The 20,042-nt window shown below is 32.3% G+C and overlaps 1 protein-coding gene across 1 annotated transcript in view; it reads left to right on the top strand.

Annotated features, from left to right (window-relative positions):
• Positions 1-19,725, top strand: part of mylipa (myosin regulatory light chain interacting protein a) — a 38,317-nt gene extending 18,592 nt beyond the window's left edge. Inside the window, exons 3-7 of the mRNA NM_199983.2 lie at positions 6,329-6,514; positions 10,522-10,719; positions 11,751-11,915; positions 16,523-16,934; positions 18,500-19,725. Of these exons, the coding sequence (NP_956277.2) occupies positions 6,329-6,514; positions 10,522-10,719; positions 11,751-11,915; positions 16,523-16,934; positions 18,500-18,679 (1,141 nt within the window). The 3' untranslated portion in view covers positions 18,680-19,725. The remainder of the gene's footprint in view (positions 1-6,328; positions 6,515-10,521; positions 10,720-11,750; positions 11,916-16,522; positions 16,935-18,499) is intronic.
• The last annotated feature ends 317 nt before the right edge of the window (positions 19,726-20,042 follow it).

Consider the following 20,042-nt stretch of genomic DNA (forward strand, 5'->3'; position numbering starts at 1 on the left):
GATGAAGTATTCTTTGTAGCATGTAGCTTCCAGAAGTTTCCAACTGCTTGGTTATAATGCTGAGGTTTCATCTTTGGGTAGAGACTCAATATATCCATCTGCAGTGTGACTTCAATCGACCGGCATGTTTGTGTGCGTGTGTTTGTGGGTGTGCGTGTGTTTGTGGGTGTGTGTCTGGGTTTCTGCGTCAGAGGGCGGGGCCTCAGGTTTGAAATCTCCCGGGTTTGCGCGTGCACGTGAATAACTTGGTTTCGTTCGTACGTCATGGCGAAACACCTAATGAGTCGGTATCAAGGCGACTCGTTTGAAGCACTATGAGTCGACTCTTTTATAGATGAATCAACCGTTTTAAACACTGTATTCTTACAGATTTAAGCCTTAGCTGGATACTTCGCTTCACTTAGAGCTGTGTTACACACTACATGGAGGGGAATTTTCAAAAACCCATAATATGGGCTCTTTAAAGATTTGTGTTTATTTGTATAAACGGACTCTGATGCATGATCATGATGCAGCACACCGTACAAGAGGCTTGTCATATTGTAGCGCACAACTTAAACAAACAAATAAATAAATAAATAAATAAATTAATTAATTAATTAAATTCTGAATCCACCATTCCTCTGTAAAATGGGCTGTATGCACACCTAGTGTTTTTCAGAATGATAAACATCTAGTGAAAGTTTAATTTGACCGTTGTGAATTTCATAGAGTTCTTTTACATCAAATCTTTTACAGCTTCGATGTTGTAATGTAATTACAATACATTTCATTAAAAAGACTTAAGCATTTATTTAGTTATAGGGCCCAAACTTGGCCCTGGAGGGTTGGTGTCCTGCATTTTTTAGTTTCAACCTCAATCAAACACACCTGAACCAGCTAATCAAGCTCTTACTAGATTTACTAGATACTTTCAGACAGGTGTGTTGAAGGAAGTTGGAGCTAAACTATGCCGAACACCGGTCCTCCAGGACAGAGTTTGGGCACTCCTGGTGTAATTGCTGGTGCCATCAGGACCAGCAGGTGAGCACCATTGAAAACATTATAAAATAAACTATCATATTTTAAAGACATGGCGGGGGGAAATGAAGTCCAACACAGTGCTTTTTGAGGCCGACATTATATTTTATGTCAGGCAGTGAAGATCACTGATTGTTAAAGAAATCAAACCTTAAACGTGGTAATTTAAAAATGGAAACACTGTTCACTGAAAGTACTGAGCCTGGCTGGCTGGTTGAAGTTAAAAGTCTGTGTGCATTTACCCCATTGCATACTATAACCTTGTAGAAATACAATATACATGGCTGCTCGCACAAATAAGGAGCTTACCTTGCCATTAAAGAGATCATATAAAAACAAACATTTCCTTTCTCATTTACTTGCATTCAAGTGGTCCTAACTTTTATCAAGGTCTTTCTGTTGACCAAGATATGGAAATCCAAGATATTCTAAAAATTAATTTGCAGTCCCATGCAGACTGCAGATTCACAAGTATCATTCAAACAGCAACTGAAAACCCATCTCTTCCACAAGCACCTCAGCACAAAAAAGTTAATAAATAAAAAAGAAACCTCCATAGTTAGAATAAAAAGATTCAATGGAAGTCAATGACTTTTTCTTCCAGCATTTTGCTGTCAACCTTTTTCCGTTCAACAGAAAAAGAAACTAAAACTGATTCAGTGGAGGATGAATAAATGATTATTTAAATTTTTGGGTGAACTCAATTCTTAAAACTCCTCAATTGCACTCGCACTTCTTTTGTTAATAATAATAGTCACTGATGTGATGTGACTGATGTTATACATAAACTTACCGTGATTTATCATCTTTATTTTTCGAATGGCTAACAAGAACATTTGCGTCAAGTAGATTTTTATCAACATCTACATAGCATTACTAAATGTCATCATTGATGGCAAGGCATGGTTCATCCCAAAAATGAAAACTGTCAGTTACTCGGCCTTTTACCTCTGTTGAACACCATAGAAGATATTTTAAAACATGTTGGAGACCTGTATCCGTTTACATCCATAATTCGTGTTTTTTCTACTATGAACGTGAAAAGTTTCCTTCAAAAATCATCTTTTGTGTTCAACAGAAGAACGAAACTAAAAGGTTTAGAATGACTTTGAGTGAATAGATGAGTAAATTTTAAATTTGAGTGAACTATCCCTTCAACTTGCGCAATTCTGCAGTTTAAAGCAGGCTACTGTAATGTGCTCTCTGGTGGCACATATAAACCATGTTCGCAGCAGCCTATTAGATGGTGAAAGATCACATTGTGTGGCGTGTGTCTGTTGACGTCGAGCAGCTGCGTGTTGCTAAGATTAGCACTGTAATGATCCTGACTGAACCGGCACTCATGTTCTGTCCAGGAGAAGCAGGAGTTTGACCGCTAGTAACCTCAGCCTCCTCCTCCCCCTCCTCCTCCATCAGACGCCTTTGTTTTGCCTGCCAGGTAATTCATCACACGAGTCTGATGTCAAACAGGGAAGTGCCTCGTCAGACTCCCTTTGTCAAGCGGCAGCTCTTGTTTATTTGTCTGCCTTATGAATCCACCTCAATTTCTTTTTTTTTTTTTTTTTTTTTGTCTAGTGTCCTTTTTTCATCCAAAGTCAATGTTTATCGGCCCGGGGCTTTTGTCGGCAGCACTGTGCGAACTGATATGCCGGTGTTTATTTTCTTAAAGAGCCATCGCCTGTGTGCAGAGCAGGAATATCTCCAGGCCTGTGTTTTTTTGGTGTTCCCATGCGCTGGTCTGGAACATAGGCATGCTGGGGGGTAAACATCAGATCTGTTTTGGCTCTAAACCTCTTCTTGGGAGACTTGTGAAATTTATGGTAGATATAAATGGACTGAAGGGCTTTGGGTCAGATGGGTATAAAGCTAAAGGGTCAGAGCTGATTAAAGTGCAGGAAGATTGAGGTTTTCAGGACTAGTTCACTTATGAGGCTGTTAAACTGGTTTGTGAAGCACAGGGACAGATGAACTGCTGATACAGTTCAGGAAATGTCTTTGTATTTTTTATTTATTTTTTGTCTTGTTTTTGCATAATCATGAGTAATGCAGAAACAACCACACAAACATGATTAAAATAATTATCATGAATATGCTGCAAGTTATTGTAATTAAGAATTAAATCATTTTTAAATGACATGCCATTTGCAACTTTAACATTTTAATAATAGAAAATACTAAACAATATTTTTATGATGTAAATTATAATGTGAAGAATAGAAGTTGTAAACATTTTTATTAAATTGCTTTTTGACAATTTTACATGCTACTACTGCTACTAATTATTATTATTAATAATAATAATAATAATAATTGCTAAGATTGTGTATTTATTTATTAATTTTGTTTATTTGGCTTAGTCCCTTTATTAACCTGGGGTCGCCACAGCGGAATAAACTACATGTTTTACTCAGCGGATGTCCTTCCAGCTGCAACCCATCCCTGGGAAACAACCATACACTCTTTTTACACTCATGATGATATTTATATAAATATTGTAATCGTAATGATAATAGTAGTAGTAGTAGTAGTATTTGCTAAGATTGTGAAATTAAATATTTATTTTACTATAATAATAATAATAATAATAATAATAGTAATAATTGCTAATTATAAAATTTATATAATATAATATTTGCAAAGATTGTAAAATTATTTATCTAAATATAATTATAATAATAATTGATTGTAAAATTTATATAATAATAATAATAATAATATTTGCAAAGATTGTAAAATTATTTGTCTAAATATAATTATAATAAGAAGAATTCCTAAGATTGTACAATTAAATATTTTGTTAATAATAATAATATTGATAATTGCTAAGATTATAAAACTTCATATTTATATAAAGTAATAATAATATTTGCAAAGATTGTAAAATTATTTGTCTAAATATAATAATAATAATAATAATAATAATAATAGTAATCTTAATAATATTTGCTAAGATTGTAAAGTTTAATATTAATTAAAATAAACAAAATAATTGCTAAGATTGTAAAATTATTTATTTAATAAGTCAATAATATTTGCCAAGCTTGTAACATTTAATTTATCTAAATATAATAATAATAATATACTATTTTAGATTAAAATTAAAAATGTAAAATAAAATTTAAAACACTTTTATAATTATGTAAATTACAATGGAATAGATTTTAATATATGAATTTAGTGGGTTTTGTTTTTAGCATTTAATTATAAATGGCAAAAGAGCATTCTATAACACTAATGTTTATCACTCATAATAAATTATCTCTAAATGTAAACTTTGTTTGTAATTTCATTATTATAAATTTTGTTGTTTGTAAATTTTATTATTATTATTATTATTATTATTATTATTATTATTTGTAATATCCTGTTATTAATAATTATTTGTTTATTTTTAAACTGTATACAGTAACTAACAATTTCGTTCATGGAAACTGCCTTTCACGCTGCAATGTAATTGAACTGTCTGTCCTTACATTTTCCAGCTGAGCAGGAAGTGCTCTGACTCTTAGTCAAGGTGAAAAACATTCCCACAGAGAGAATGGCTCAATAAAAAGATAAGTCAATAACAAACCAGAGTCCTCCTGCCTGGATTGTGACTGTTTAATGTCAACTTTTCTTCTTTAGTCCCCCCCCCCCCCCCCCCCCCCCAAAACCGACCGATCAAAGAACAAACTGACGAAACAACAGAAAAGAAAAAGAAATCCGTCCTTAGTAAAACGCCTTTTAGCATCAGCGATTTCTGTCAGCGCTACAGTATGTCACCATGTCAGCAGTAAGTGTGCATTTCTTAGGTTTTCTTTGAGACCTTGTGCTTATCATTTGAAACACGCTGGCGGTTTTGTGCATTAGAGGCCTTATAACCTCAGGAGTCATTTTTTGCTGGCAGATAAGCGAGATAAAACCAAGACGAGGGCAAATGTCAAAGCTCTTCACACACATGAATGCAGTTGGAAAGTGTTCCTGTTTCATTTTTGATGTGAAAGTGACAATTGTATGAAATTGAAGCTCCATTTCTGCTTTTTCGTTGACCTTTTTGATATTTTCAATTGATATTAGATCACTTTTTGTTTTGACTGTTTCTTCTTAAAGAGACCGCTTAACTTAAAACACACATTCATGTTCAGTGCCGTTGGGTTTGAAGGCTGTAATTCATTGTTTCTTTCTTAATGCAAATGACGTGTAGTTTGGTAACAATACTTTAGATTAGGTACTACAGTCTGACTGCTTAAAGTGATTAGTTACTTAGTGACTAAACCTAAACTTGGAACTCTTACTTGTTTTTTTGTAATTATGCTGCACATTTAATTTACTTTTAAGGCAATGGGTTTAATTATTATTGTTTCTTTATTACACACACACAAAATACACCATAAAATAAATATATATATATATATATATATATATATATATATATATATATATATATATATATATATATATATATATATATATATATATATATATATATATATATATATATATATATATATATATAATTTTTTTTTTTTTTTTTTTAACTAAGTTTTCCATCAGCTGAAAAAAAAGTCTGTTAAATTACAATTACTGTAACATACCGGATGTTAAATTACAGAAATGTCCTTAAATTTGCATTTTACTGTACAATTTCTGTAATTTAACAGCCTTCATTTTTTTGCATCATTTTAATTACGATAATCATTTTGTACCATATTGATATAAAAACTTAGTAATTATTTTTCTTTAATTAATAAATGTAGTAATTCTTTAAATCCCAAAAAGTAATAACTAAAACAAATAATTGTTTATGAAATGAAAACAATCTTTAGTGAAATTGCATCAAAGTAAATGTACACAAACCCACACACCCACACGAACATTAAACTAAAGGAGTATTTAATGTTTCTTTCAAAAATGTCTTTATTAATGTTTGTGTAATTTTAATAATATGCCATTTAAAATATCAAAAAGAATTAGGAAGCAGTGAATTCTGGAAAATGATCAGTCAGTAAAATATGATTCATTGTCTGCATTTAGAAAGAAATATAATTACAATATTTATTTTTGGTGATCTGATTGCACAAGTTTAATTTGACCCATCAGTTACTATACTAAAACTGTAATGAAATAAACGTTTGTTAAATGCAGCACACGTGTGCAAGACATGTTTTTGTAATTTGAGTTGCAGTCACCTGCTTCAGTCTGCATGAATCGCACTTGTTTTTGTGACGTAGCAGCTGTCTGAATCCATACAACCTTCCCTTACTTTCCACAACACCTGCTTCCACCCATTACTAACTTCATCTCTCTTTCTCTCTGTGCTGTTGTCCAGGCACCTGTTCTTCATGCATGTGAAAGAGGATCTGCACCGTGGGCATCTGCGCATGTGCTCGGAACAAGCCCAAGAGCTCAGCGCACTCCTCGCACAGGCCGAGTTTGGGGATTATAACCAGAACACAGCCAAGTACTGGTACACTGAACTCTGCGGCTCAGAACCAAACCAGACAACCATCAACAGGTAAACCAAAACCACAAAAACTTCATTTTTTTAATATTTATTTATTATGTTTTTAAATGCATTAATAACATTTATAGTTCTTCTGTAATGTTTATTTTTTAAATGCTCTGACTAAAATAAAAAACCCAGCTTTTAGAGTATGAAGTGGACCTATTATGCTCCTTTTTACAAGATGTAAAATAAGTCTGATGTCCCTAGAGTGTATATGTGAAGTTTCAGCTTAAAATACCCCACAAATATTTTAATTCTTTGAACGTGCCTCCTTTAGGTTTTGATCCAAATTGTTCTGTTTGGCTGACTGTCGCTTTAAATTCAAATGAGATTGCTCCACAAACGCTAAAGTCTGTGCGTCAGCATAGCAGCAGATTCAAAACATGACTAACATTATCTCTGTGACAAACTAAAAATGTCAAAAGTTGTGGCTTAGAAGTAGGTAGTCAATGGAGACCATAGTGTTCATTTGTGCATCATAAAACATTTATAATAGTTGCTTTCATTATCTTCAGCTGGTACAGTGAAAACTAATGGCGGACGGCTGCTTCTCACTCAGGGCCATCTATGCAAATAGGGGAGAGAACATCACTAATGGGCAATGCTTTCCATCTCCGATGACATGTATGAAGGGACAATGTCAGTAAAAAGCATTTCTGCAGTCTGCTTTTTATAAAGTGTGATTTATAAAAAATATTAATAATACATTTTTGCCATTTACCAGATACTGGCTATATTCTCACACTGTTGCCTCAACCATTATAAAAGTTTTCATAAAAGATCCCCTATAAAATGTTATCTTTAGAGATATTATAAACTATAATGTATTTGCTGACACTTTAGATCAGCTTAATATGTGTCTCTTTAAAAGTACAAAAGTATGCTTGAATTTAAACTGTATTGTAGGGATGTCCTGATCAGGGTTTTTTTTTTTTTTTTTTTACTTCGAGTCAGTCATTTGATTTTGAGGATCTACCGCAACCCGATCCAATACTTCTATTATATATGAAAAAAAATAAAGATAAGTGAAGAAACAGATTTTGGATGTTCCTTTTTTTTTTTTTAATTCAACCTATTTTAAACATTCAACAGCTCTGTTCAAGCTACTTCAGAAGTTCTTTGTTTACCAATCGAGTAGTGATTGAGTGCAACAGTAAATGTAAAAATTATCTAATTTGAAAACAAGTAGCACCTCAACTTAAAATACCCGGCAGACCATCCCAAGTTTGCATATCTCACAGTTTGCTATGGCAATGTTGTCATCAACTTTATAACACCTCCAGGCCGCAGACATACTCATGCTTTCTGCTTTAAGCTGCTTCCGTGTTCTACTTTGCCGGCATTTAACCAATAAAGTGCTGTGATGCCGCACACATTGCTGTTTCAGTGTGAAGTGAAAGAAAGAGGTCTAACTCTTTGACACTGTATAACTATAGATTTGTTAAAAAATAATGACAATATATGTCCCGATCGGGAGGTAACATCCGTTCCGATCCAGTCTAAAATAGCTTGATTAGGCTTGATTTCTGATCACGTGATCCGATCTGGACATCCCTATGGTATTGTATTTTCATCTACAAAATAAAGCTCTAAAAGTTCATCTAAAGGGTATTTAATCACTCAGATAATATGAAAATACTGCAGTTCTATAATTTCTCACTGCATTTTTCTTTATATTATGTAAATGCATCTCTTCTGAGAACAATACAACATTGTAAAATAAATATTAAACAAAACAAAAAAAGACTTAAAGCACAAATCTAAGAGAAGCTAAATAACACCTGTAAAAAAAACACAAATATATTTTGTTCTAATATAAATAAAGCTAGGGTAGAGGATGTTCTTTTACCCTCCAACTTCTGTGGTTGGTTAGATGTCCAAATGAGCACAGTGAGCTATAATCCGTGCCCTTGTGAACCTCTTATCCAAGCCTGTGTGGATGTAAACAAAGCACTCGTAATGTCGTTTGACTAATTGCAGCTCTCCTTTTATACACTTCTGTTCAGAGTCTAGCTTGTTTTGGCTTGTAAACGGACTAGCTAATCAAACACAGTAGATTAATGAAATTCTTTCTATGGTGATTAATCATTGTCAACAAATCAAGTTAAGGCTGATGCATACATGAAGTAAATCAAAGGGCAACACAGAGCCATGGACTATTTTATTGACTGGCACAATATTAAATTACTAGTTTTTCCACATCTACAAATTGGCATTTTCATTTTGAAAATAGACGTGATCAGGTAGTAGATTTAAGATGTAGAATTTGCCAGTCAAGGCCACTCGTATTTAATGAAAGCAAAAGGAAAAACCTGCTCATGACTTTTGTAAAATTCGTTTGACAATAAAACATTTTAATAGCATGTCTTTTATTAATGATATTATATTCAGGAAATACTTTGAGAAATGAAAACATGTCCTCTGGAAGAATTTTAGAGGCTTTATCATTGATCAAATTGAAAACTTATTGTATATTTATTTGTACAGTGAATGATTAAGAAACTGTTATGACTGTAAATTATGTATTGAATATTTACTAAGTGTTGCCATGTATATAGCCAATTCTGCTTATATGGCAATAAATGAATAAATTAATTGCTTCATTGTTCTTATGTGGAGTTTGCATGTTTTCCCTGTTTGCGTGGGTTTCCTACAGGTGCTCTGGTTTCCCCCACAAGTCCAAAAACATGTGATTATAGGTGAATTGGATAGGTTAAAATGACCATAGTGTATGAGTGTGTATGGATGTTTTCCAGTGATGGGTTGCAGCTGGAAGGGCATCTGCTGTGTAAAACGTATGCTTGATAAGTTGGCAGTTCATTCCGCTGTGGCCACCCCAGATTTACAAAGGGACTAAGCCGAAAAGAGATTGAATGAATTAATAATTGATTGCTTCATCATTGCTATTTCCTATAATAAAAGGTCATTTTCAGATGATCCGCTTAAGTTACTTTGTTTATGAGTGGCACTATAAGCATAATATTATATAATCCGTTATTAGGTCTTTATCGATTTGAGTTCTTTTATGTATTTATTTTTAGCACTAATTTATTAAGTGAAATTATATTAAACTACTCATATTATATTTATTAGGTTTTATTCAGTTTTTTTTTCTCTACAGACATTGGAATTAATCTGTTTGAGCTTTTTATTTATTACCGTTGTTTTTGTTGTTGTGTTTTTTTTTAATTACAAAAGTGTGTATTGTATGTAATGATATTAGTGAGTGCTTTTATACAGGAAATACTTTTAAGGGAAATGTTTAAAAACATGTTTTCTGGAGGAATTTTTGTGCAATTTAGTGGAATTTTAACGGATCATTGATCAAATTGAAACCACCTTTTATTAGTGTTATCTGTACATTTATTTGTACAGTGAATGATTAAGAAATGGTTGTGATTGTAAATTATATATTGAATATTTACTACAAGTGTTGCCATGAATATAGCCAATGTTGCTGATATGGCAATAAATAAATAATTCATGAATCATTAAATTATGCATCATTAAATAAATACTACAAATTGCTTGCTTCATTGGTATTTCCTATATTAAAAAAAGGTTCTTTTCAGATTATCTGTAAAAATATAATATAATATAATATAATATAATATAATATAATATAAAGCCCTGACCTCACCCCCTATGATTTTTCCATGTGGGTTCATTAAAGATATGGTGTTTCGACCATCTCTACCAGCTAACATTGAGGAATTAAAAGATGGAATGGCTGCAGCTATCTAAACTGTTATGCCCAAAATGCTACAAAGAGTTTAATAAGTGTGAGTATCGGGTTGTTGTCACTCAAGTGTCAGGAGGGGATCATATATTATATAATATAATATAATATAATATAATAAAAGATTTTTCTTTATTGTTTTTGTAAAGACCACATACCATGGTAAATAATTAATAAATTTTGAGCTAAAGTATCTGTTACCAGTCATAATTGGGCATGTGATCAAGTGGCATGTGCGTTTCCTCTCAGACTCAATGTGTCTCTTGTGTTTTTGCAGTATCATAGCCAAGCACAAGGCTCTGGAGGGTCTGAGCCAGGCCTCGGTGGAGTATCAGGCTCTGCAGCTGGTGTCGTCACTGGAGCATTATGGGGTGGAGTGGCACTGGGCGCGGGACGCTGAAGCACAAAGACTGGCTATCGGTGTGGGTCCAGAGGGCATCGCTATCTGTCGAGATGATTTCAGCCTGGTCAACAGGTCAGACACAGACAAATGGTGTAATTGTTTGCCTGAAAATTAGCATTAATCATGTAACATTAAGTCTGCCTTTACAACCGTGCATTTTTATTTGAACACTATCTGTTTGTTTATCTGTATTCATTTATTTTTATTTTTTTATCAGATTTTTTTTTGTGCTTTTTTTTTTATATTTCTATATGGATTTCTTTATTTGTATTTCATTTATTTTATTTTTTTATTTGTATTTATTTACTACTTATTTGTATTTCTTTACTACTTTTATTTGTATTTATTTACTACTTTTATTTGTATTTATTTATTTGCATTATTTGTATTTTTTTGTATTTTATTTAAATTAAGTTGTATTAATAATCACCTAAGTTACCAATATTCATCAATGCTGGCATTTCCACCTTCAGGAGTTTCCAAGTTTCAGAAAAGATCTTTACATTTCTTCATACATGTATACAAATATTAATTAAAACACAATTTATATTATTATAAACCATAGCATTTGAGTTTAAAGAAAATTCTTGAAGTTTGCATCATTTAAAAGTTTCTTAAAATAGAAACAAAATATGATAAGTCGTGTGTATGCTTGCTGTATAAACGTCTTATTATAATATAATTAAGAATATAGTTAAAGCCGAATGGTGTCACTTATTACTAGCAACTCATAGATTTCCCACAATTTTACATTATGTCACATTTGAAAATGTTTTGATGAGGAAAGGGCTTTGTACTTCATTTGTGTTTCAGTATCTATGTATGAGGTCATCATTTGACATCACGATGGGTCAGTGTGACCAGTGCAGAGCATTAACTTTTTTTTTATTTTATAAATGTTTGTTTGACTGGATGCTCGGGTGCGATTACAGATTGTGTCTTTATAACATGGAAGCTTCTATAAAAAATCTAAATGTAAATAATCTGTTATTTCTAAATGCAATGGGCTACATTTATGCCAATGCATTTTAGAGACATTTAGACTAAGTCAATTTTTGTAATCTAACTTTGTCTAATGCATCATCTTTTTTTCTTTGATGCAGGATATCCTATCCCATCATTCAAATCGCCACGCAGTCAGGAAAGAGCGTATACTTGACTGTCACCAAGGAGAGCAGCGACAGTGTGGTCCTGCTGTTCAAGTTGATCAGTAATCGAGCCGCCAGTGGACTTTACCGCGCCATCACGGAGACACACGCTTTTTACAGGTGAGAGACACTTTGACAAGCACGTCCAGGGGTCAGAGACCATAAAACCCTTCATTGAACACAGTCATGCTTCATTACATTCTGAAATTGTGTAACATTAGTGTGAAGTTAAGCAGGTTGATAAGGTGAACACTGCTGGAAAAGACTATTTATTTTTTTATGTACCTTCCTTTTTTTTTTTTTCTAGTCTAGTCTAAAGAAAACATTAGTATACACTTAAGTATTTATTTTGTCTCACTTTATCAGCTTGAGTATTTTGATCCTGACTTTATCCAGTATTTATGTGTTTGTATTAGAAATGCATGCAAATTAGCACATAATAAATCTCTTTAATTACAAGTTTTCTAAGATATATTCAAATATTTAAATTTATAATGTTAATAAAGTATTGTTATCTAGTGGTTTTTATTTTCTCTCCTGTTTTTCACTTGCTTCTTGCCTTTACATGTGATATGCACTTCTTTTTTTTTTATATGATTTTTAACATCTGGCATGGTTAATTATATATGTTTGGATGACTTTTTTTCTATCTATTGTCATGGTAGTGAGGAAAAAATCTGTTTGGCCTGATTCTTGTTTGTTTTTTTGCACTGCCTTTTGTAGAAAGCAACTATATCCGCGGTTTAAATTTTTCATTAATTTTTCATTAATTTTAATTTTATTATTATTATTTTTATTTTTTATTTTTTCTTTTATGGAAAACAGGATTATGAGCTTTTATTTTGCGCTTTCTTTGAACATTTTTTTTTTATTACACATTTGGACTTTGGATATTTTGAAAACGGCAAGCTCTGAGAAAGTCTTGCATCGTTAAATCAAGTTATAAAGTAACCAATAACAAAATAGCAGTATAAGTGGGTCAGACTTACGAAAACAAATAACAAAATCTGTTAACTAAAATCCAGTAAATTAAGTTAAATGGTCAACAAACAAAATTCCATAATATAATAGTTTACACATATTTTAAAAATCCCATGAACCAATGAGTAATTAAATAATTCCATTAATAATTAAATGAATAAAATTGTGTTAGTTTATTTATGCAAACAAACGGGCAGACTGATTAGTTCATTTTAACAATGTGACATTTAATAATACTTTAAATAAATGAAAGCGTTAAATAAAAGCAAATACATTTTTGTCGTGTGCATTTGAATATAAATATACTCTTTCAATCAAATCAAACAATAAAATGTAAAATATAAAAACATAATTCAATACAAGAATAAAAAAAGAATAAAAACTCAAATTAGTCCTAGTAAAATGACTAAAATCAACAGCTGAACACTGATCTCATGAATTCAGTTCAATAAACCAACTAATCCCTCTAAAAAATAGCATCCAATGAATTAATAAGTAAATAAATTCCCATAAATTAATACATAAAAATAATCAATTTCATGATTAAATTCCCAGAAAACATGATTCAAATTAAAACCAATTGATAAATTCTAGTTTAATCAAATAATAAATCAAAACCCATAAAATCTCCTGAATCAGAATCACTCAAACTATTAGGATTAAAACTTGAATTCAGTCTTATGCTAGAGAGCAGTCAACAAAAAAACCTGACTGAGATGTTGCTCTCTAGCAACATGCGCTCCCATTATTCAACCCTGACAGTGTTACATAAGCCTGCTTTCACCTGTTTAAATACGTGTTAGTGTGTGAGGTGCAGTTTCTCCGGCTCCTGATAAGAGCTTTTTATTGGCGAGACGCTGGATAAGCAGTCAGCTGCTGCTCTCCGCCCTTCAACTCTAACAAGCGACACCATCCTTCATTTTCACTGCTCCGCCAGCTTTTCAGTAGCCCATTATATCTGATGGATAATGGAGAATTGGAGGTGCTGAGTGACAGACGCTCAGCAGATAACCTTCTAATGTCTGATCTGCCGTAGAAATGGCTGATATCATATCATTTTAGATATACTGGTAAAAATCTTCCTCATGATAATAATTAATCCTCCTGTGATTTTTATGATAATTGAAAACGTGGAAACTGGAAGTTGTTTGGTCGGCGCTAAATGGTATTATGAAAAATAAAATCAGTAGCAATACAGTATGTGCAATACAGTTCTGCATGCTTCTGAAACCATTTACAAACAGAGATGTCAAGTAAATTGTCACCTTAGACTTATAAGGTTCTATCAGACATTTGTCAAAATTGAGTTATTCACATATTATTATTAAATGGCAACTTATTTACATTATGGGATGTTTTTTATACATCGTTTACATTTTAATACGTTTTATTTAAAAAACAAATGTTACCTACTGTTTGCTAGGGAGTGCGAAAACTTTAAAGCTCAATATCTAAAAATCATTCAGAACACCAATAGAACCTTGTAATTTCAAGGCGATTAAATGTGGTTCTTTTGATAACGGACCTAGTTTTATTTTTACACAACAAGAAAGAAATCATTCTGTTTGTTGATTATACCATAGTGTTAATTACGCAGTAGTTTAAAATGAAAACTAATACAAAGTTATACTAACGGGCAAAAAACATCTTTGTTTACTGAAATCAAATGAAAAATTTTCAATAAATGGAAAAACTAAAACAACAGTCACTGAAAACCTGAAACTGAGTAAATGACTGGGTAAAAAATTAATGAAAAAATGAATGATCATTTTCAGAATTCATATGATGATCCGAAATATGGCTGTTTGGAGGAAAATCTAGCCAGTTTAGCACATGATTGTATAAAAAATCATCATTTATTACACAAAAAAAAAATTCTTGGTTGTCTTTGCTGAATCAAATTACCCGCATGAGTCCATTGAACTCATGTTAAATTGACTTAAAACAGCTTGCATAACTTTATAAAACTAAGTTAGAACATGGTTAACTTAGTTAAATAAGTTACTATGAACTAAAAACATATTCTGTCATGACTAATTGATCATTTTTTTTTTTTGCAGTGTAATATAAAATGCATGTTCTAGATTTTCTTTTGTTAAATATAAACTTGTTGTATATGATTAAACTATGTATGATCTTTAATATGAAGGCATTTTTTATATGAATTCATAATTTACTTGTATTCGCTGTATTTGTTTTTGTATTTAGTGTTTGTTTAATCTTTTTTATTATTATTACTAAGAGGTTTGCACAGGAGTTAAAGCTGGGTAAACATTAGACTTTGCTTTGGTTTATGCTGGATGTGTTCTGTTAACTGCAAATCTAGAAGTACTAAAACTAAATGTAAATTATTTCATTTCAATTAACGAGTCATATAATGGAATAAAAAATAAAAAGAAATGATAAATGGGAAAACCGTTAATGAAACAAACTAAATTGAAATGTAGAGGCATTTAAAAATGTATGGAAGTAATACAATTAAAAAATTAAAAGGCAAAACTTTAATAAACATGGTTAAGTTTAGAACATGAGGTTATTCTCCACTGTGCGGTTATCTCTTTTTTTTTTTTTTTTTTTTTTTTTTTTTTTTAAATCAAAACATCCACATGAATCATATTGCATATCCCATTTGTGTATTTTTTTTAATTTTTTTCCAGGGGCTACACGTATATCATTTTAGCATCGATATCGCACTGTGATCTTTCACAATAGACTCAGCATTGCATGTCTTGTGATGCATGTTTGTGATGTAATATAATATTTTTACTTGTGATGCAATATCTTTGACTATTTTTAAATCATTCAGGCTGAGGAGATGGTACAGCTTGTAGATTTTAATGATTAATTTCATTGAAATATATTTTTAGTAATCCATTATTGCACCCTACTCGAAAAATGATAATGTTTATTTGTTTAATTTGTTGTATTTTTTTAAAATTTGGATTCATGTATGCTTGTAGATGCACTTATCTACAGAATCATCACAATCAATCTAAAATTCTTCATTCTTTTTCAAATCGAGATTCAAGTCATCTGGTGAAATTTTATTCATATTGCAATGTATATTGCAGAATAATATCACAATGTTAGATTTTCCAATATCAACCCTATTTTTACTGTTAGTCGTGTAAAAAAAAAAAAAAAAAAAGTTGTACGAAAGTTTATTAGTCAGTGGAAGCAGTTAAATCTTGTTTATTAAGCAACCGCTATTGGGTTTCCTGGCTGTTACTAATTCACGGGTGCTAGTAGTTTCCACGCAATATAAGATATACTATTGATCACAGAACTGTGCTTCCCTGGCAAGATGCGCATGACCATTACTGTTGTTATCATGATTATGATTTTTAATTTCATTCTATCATGCAGCACTACTAGCAAATATTGGTATTTCTATAGGAATAGCTTATTTAATTAGGTAAGTCAATTGAGAACTAGTTCTTATTTACAATGACGACCTGGCCAAGAGGCAACATTAAAGCAGATACGAAGGAGCAGGGACACAATACAATAACAATTTCACAGATGCGGATAACTTAAACCAAGGAAAAATTAAAAACATGCATAGCGATTTTGTACTGTTAACTGGATTGAATTTTAAAGGATGATAGTGGAATGAAAGTGCTGAGCTTTAAGGTCTGCTGCAGATGATTCAAAGCATTAGCAGCAGAAAACTAAAAACCGTAGCTACCGAATGAAGTTGACTATGAAAGTCATTCCTTTAATCTTGCTTTAATTTTTGTCTGTAGATGTGACACAGTGACCAACGCCGTCATGATGCAGTACAGCCGGGATTTCAAGGGTCACCTGGCTTCACTTTTCCTCAACGAGAACATCAACCTGGGGAAGAAGTACGTATTTGATATCCGCCGCACATCTAAGGAAGTGTACGACTACGCCAGACGCGCACTTTACAATGCGGGGATCGTGGACATGATGTCTCGGCCGGGAGAGCGCACGCCATCCAACCGCTCTCCGTCCCGGGAGCAGGAGGGGGCGCTGGACTGTGGGGGCTGCCAGCAGAGCCGCCTGCTGCAGGAGAAGCTGCAGAAGCTGAGGGAGGCTCTGCTCTGTATGCTGTGCTGCGAGGAGGAGATTGACGCCGCCTTCTGCCCCTGCGGACACATGGTCTGCTGCCAGAACTGTGCTGCTCAGTTGCAGGTCAGACAACTTTCAGCTTCATTTAATGCACATTAAAAGTTCAAGGCAAAATGCATGAATAAAACTGCATGTATTAAAAATAAATGCTAGAAATTACTGCATAAATGGAATTTTCTAAAGGAAATCTCATGAATATATTAATGAATTAAATTAGAAACTGAATGATTAATTTATTTGTGAAATCATGTGAATTATATATAATTATGTATTATGATTATTATATAATATGATAAATGAGTTTTAGATAAGTTTAGCAAATTTTTTTTTTCAACAGTGTTAAAGTATGCTGCAAAAATTAAAGTTAAAGAAGTATGGTGTAATCTTGTAGTACTAGTTAGGGGAACTATAATCCTCCATAATACACTGAAAAAGTTCTGGCTATTTCTAGACTCCAATAACTGTTGTTTTTCTGTTAACTATGTTGTTAATATAGTTTATTTACTTTTTGTTTTGTATATATAATTTATAATTTAATGATTTCTTCAGGATTTAAGGGGCAGTTCACCAAAAAATGGATAAATTACTCGCCCTTCACTTCAAAACCTGTTTGTGTTTCTTTATTTAGTTGAACACAAATTAGGTCATTTCAAAGAATGTTTGCTGTCACCCATTTACTTCTATAGTACTTTTTAAACTATGGAAGTCAATGTGTACCAACAACTAGCATTTTTTCTAAATAACTTTTGCATAAAAAAAAAAAAAAACAACTCAAAGCAATAACTACTAGTTAACTATTAACCTTTTAACTGCCTCAATTCAATAAAAAAAATAATTGGGGGTGGATTTCTTACTCCTAATGTCGCTTGTTAACACACTCTTTACACTACTAAATTGTTGATATGTCAGATAGTAAATTGTTGATAGTTGATAGTAAAAATACTGGAGTTAATACATATACTATGGAAAGCAGCAAATGTCAGCGTATACCAATTTATTTAAAAACATAAACAAAATAAAATGATTTAGTATTCAAAAATGCCATTATTTTTTGAAGTATGCCATAAAATATTTCAGAATCTCATTTAACTTTTTTTTTTTTTTCTTTAACATTAAAACCATTATTTTTTTATGTTTATTTTTTATTTTTCATAAATAAATGCTGTGTGGTGTAAAGCATTATTTCAAACGGTAATTTTAAATTCATTTATTCATTATTTAAAATTAACATTCAACATTATTTAAATAATACGGTCAACTATTTGGCTCTATTTATAGAGCAGACAGTTAAAGGGTTAAGACATGCATAAATGCTGTATGTAACCACTTAAAAAATAGTTACAACCTCTTAGAAAAAGCAGTGAATTATAAAATGGATCACCATTAGACTTTCAAAATAAATCATGTTTCTAAAATAGCAATGAACTGCATCAACCAAAAAGACTAAATCTCTGTTGTTGACATTTCCTCCACTGCCATAATTAAGACTCTTTTGTACATGGCATACAATCTACTGGCCCACATGATGGTTATATTATTATTTAAACACCATATAACCATGCACACAGTATTTTATTGGGCTATAAATGCTGACCCAAGTCTCTTGTCTTTATTTTTATTTTTTTCAGTCATGCCCAGTTTGTCGCTCAGAAGTCGAACATGTCCAACATGTCTACTTGCCCACATGTACCAGTCTACTAAACCTGACCATTGGCGAAAACAGCCCAGAGCCCATCCATCGAGGCATGGCGGCCCATACCTGCACTACTAACGACTACTCCACCAGCGAGAAAATCTACCAAAACTAAACTGACCAACCCGCTCATCCACCGGACTGAAAGTCTGAGAGCCCAAGGTCGACTCGCTCCTCGGTGAAAATGTTTCTGAAACCATCGAGGAGCTGATTTCTTGTTATTTTTTCCATGTCTGTGAATGTTTGTCTCTTAAATTAATTCTATCAGTTGATCTGATAAATGAAAGTGTTTTCTTTTACGCGTTTAATTGAAAGTGTTTATTTTCTTCATACGCAAGAGCATGCAGACGTTGTTTTTGCCTCATAACCTGCACAAAATCTGTATGCCGATGTTTAGAAAGTAGTTTATTTAAAAGAATTTTATGTTTCGCTTTTAATATGCAACGTCCACTTTTTGAGTGTTTATTTGCTGTGGATTTGACTTTATTTTAAGTAGTTTTCCATGCCAATGAAGAAAAAGGTATTTAATGGCGGGCGGTGGCAAAAACCCAGCACTTTTAAGACTAGAGGAAGTTGTCAAACTACTGATCCTCCTTTCATAGATTCATAACTTCCATAATCGACACTCCTTAGAGATGTATGCTTTAAATTGTTTTTGTTTTTATATTTTTTTGTTTGTTCTTTGGTTGAAGAAAGATTTGGTTTGAGTTTAAAAAGGGTACTGAGTGATCTGCTAACCATTTTAAGAGATTGAGTTTTTTTTTATTATTGTGTGTTGTTTTTGTGGAAGGTTATCTATAGGAAAGTTTTTATTGAAAACAAACAAAAAGATGATCTAATCGACACTGTCACTTTACCAAGGAGTTTCCTAAGTGTATTGTTCCTAGGGGTTTGCCTTAATGTAGCAGCAACACGGTGTGTTTGATATGCATTCTTTCTTTGCACAGACCATTATTGAGAGATGAAGAGGACTATTTTCTTTCTACTGCAGACACGATATCCAGCAGTCACAGCAGGGGATATTTTTTCAATTTGTACAAGTAGGATTTGTTTCTGTTTGTTTGAAGCAAAAACTATGCTCTGTAAATATATAGAAGTAACTCTCAATCTTTTTATATTTGTTTGAACGAGAGGTATTAATAAAGCTGTTTTTTAACGAAATTTTGCGTGGGTTTATTTTTTTCTGCTTGTTTTTGACAAACAGGGCAACAATACATATTTGACATGCAAATCAGATGCTAATTGGCATCAATTCATATGATCAGCAGAAATATTGTTGGTTTATATTTTTTCTAAAACTTGTTCCCATGAATAGGCATTAGCCGGTATACGTTTCTGATGGTATGATAACCTTGGATAAAAATATCATGGTTTTTAGATCTCACAGTATTGGGTTCACGCCCCATTCACATGAGCGTTGCCAAACTGCATTGTGGATTTGTCTGTTCCACTTCAGTGGTGTTGCTTGCTGCCGAAGT

Source organism: Danio rerio, chromosome 19, assembly GCF_049306965.1.
Source record: "Danio rerio strain Tuebingen ecotype United States chromosome 19, GRCz12tu, whole genome shotgun sequence".
Taxonomy (NCBI): Eukaryota; Metazoa; Chordata; class Actinopteri; order Cypriniformes; family Danionidae; genus Danio; species Danio rerio.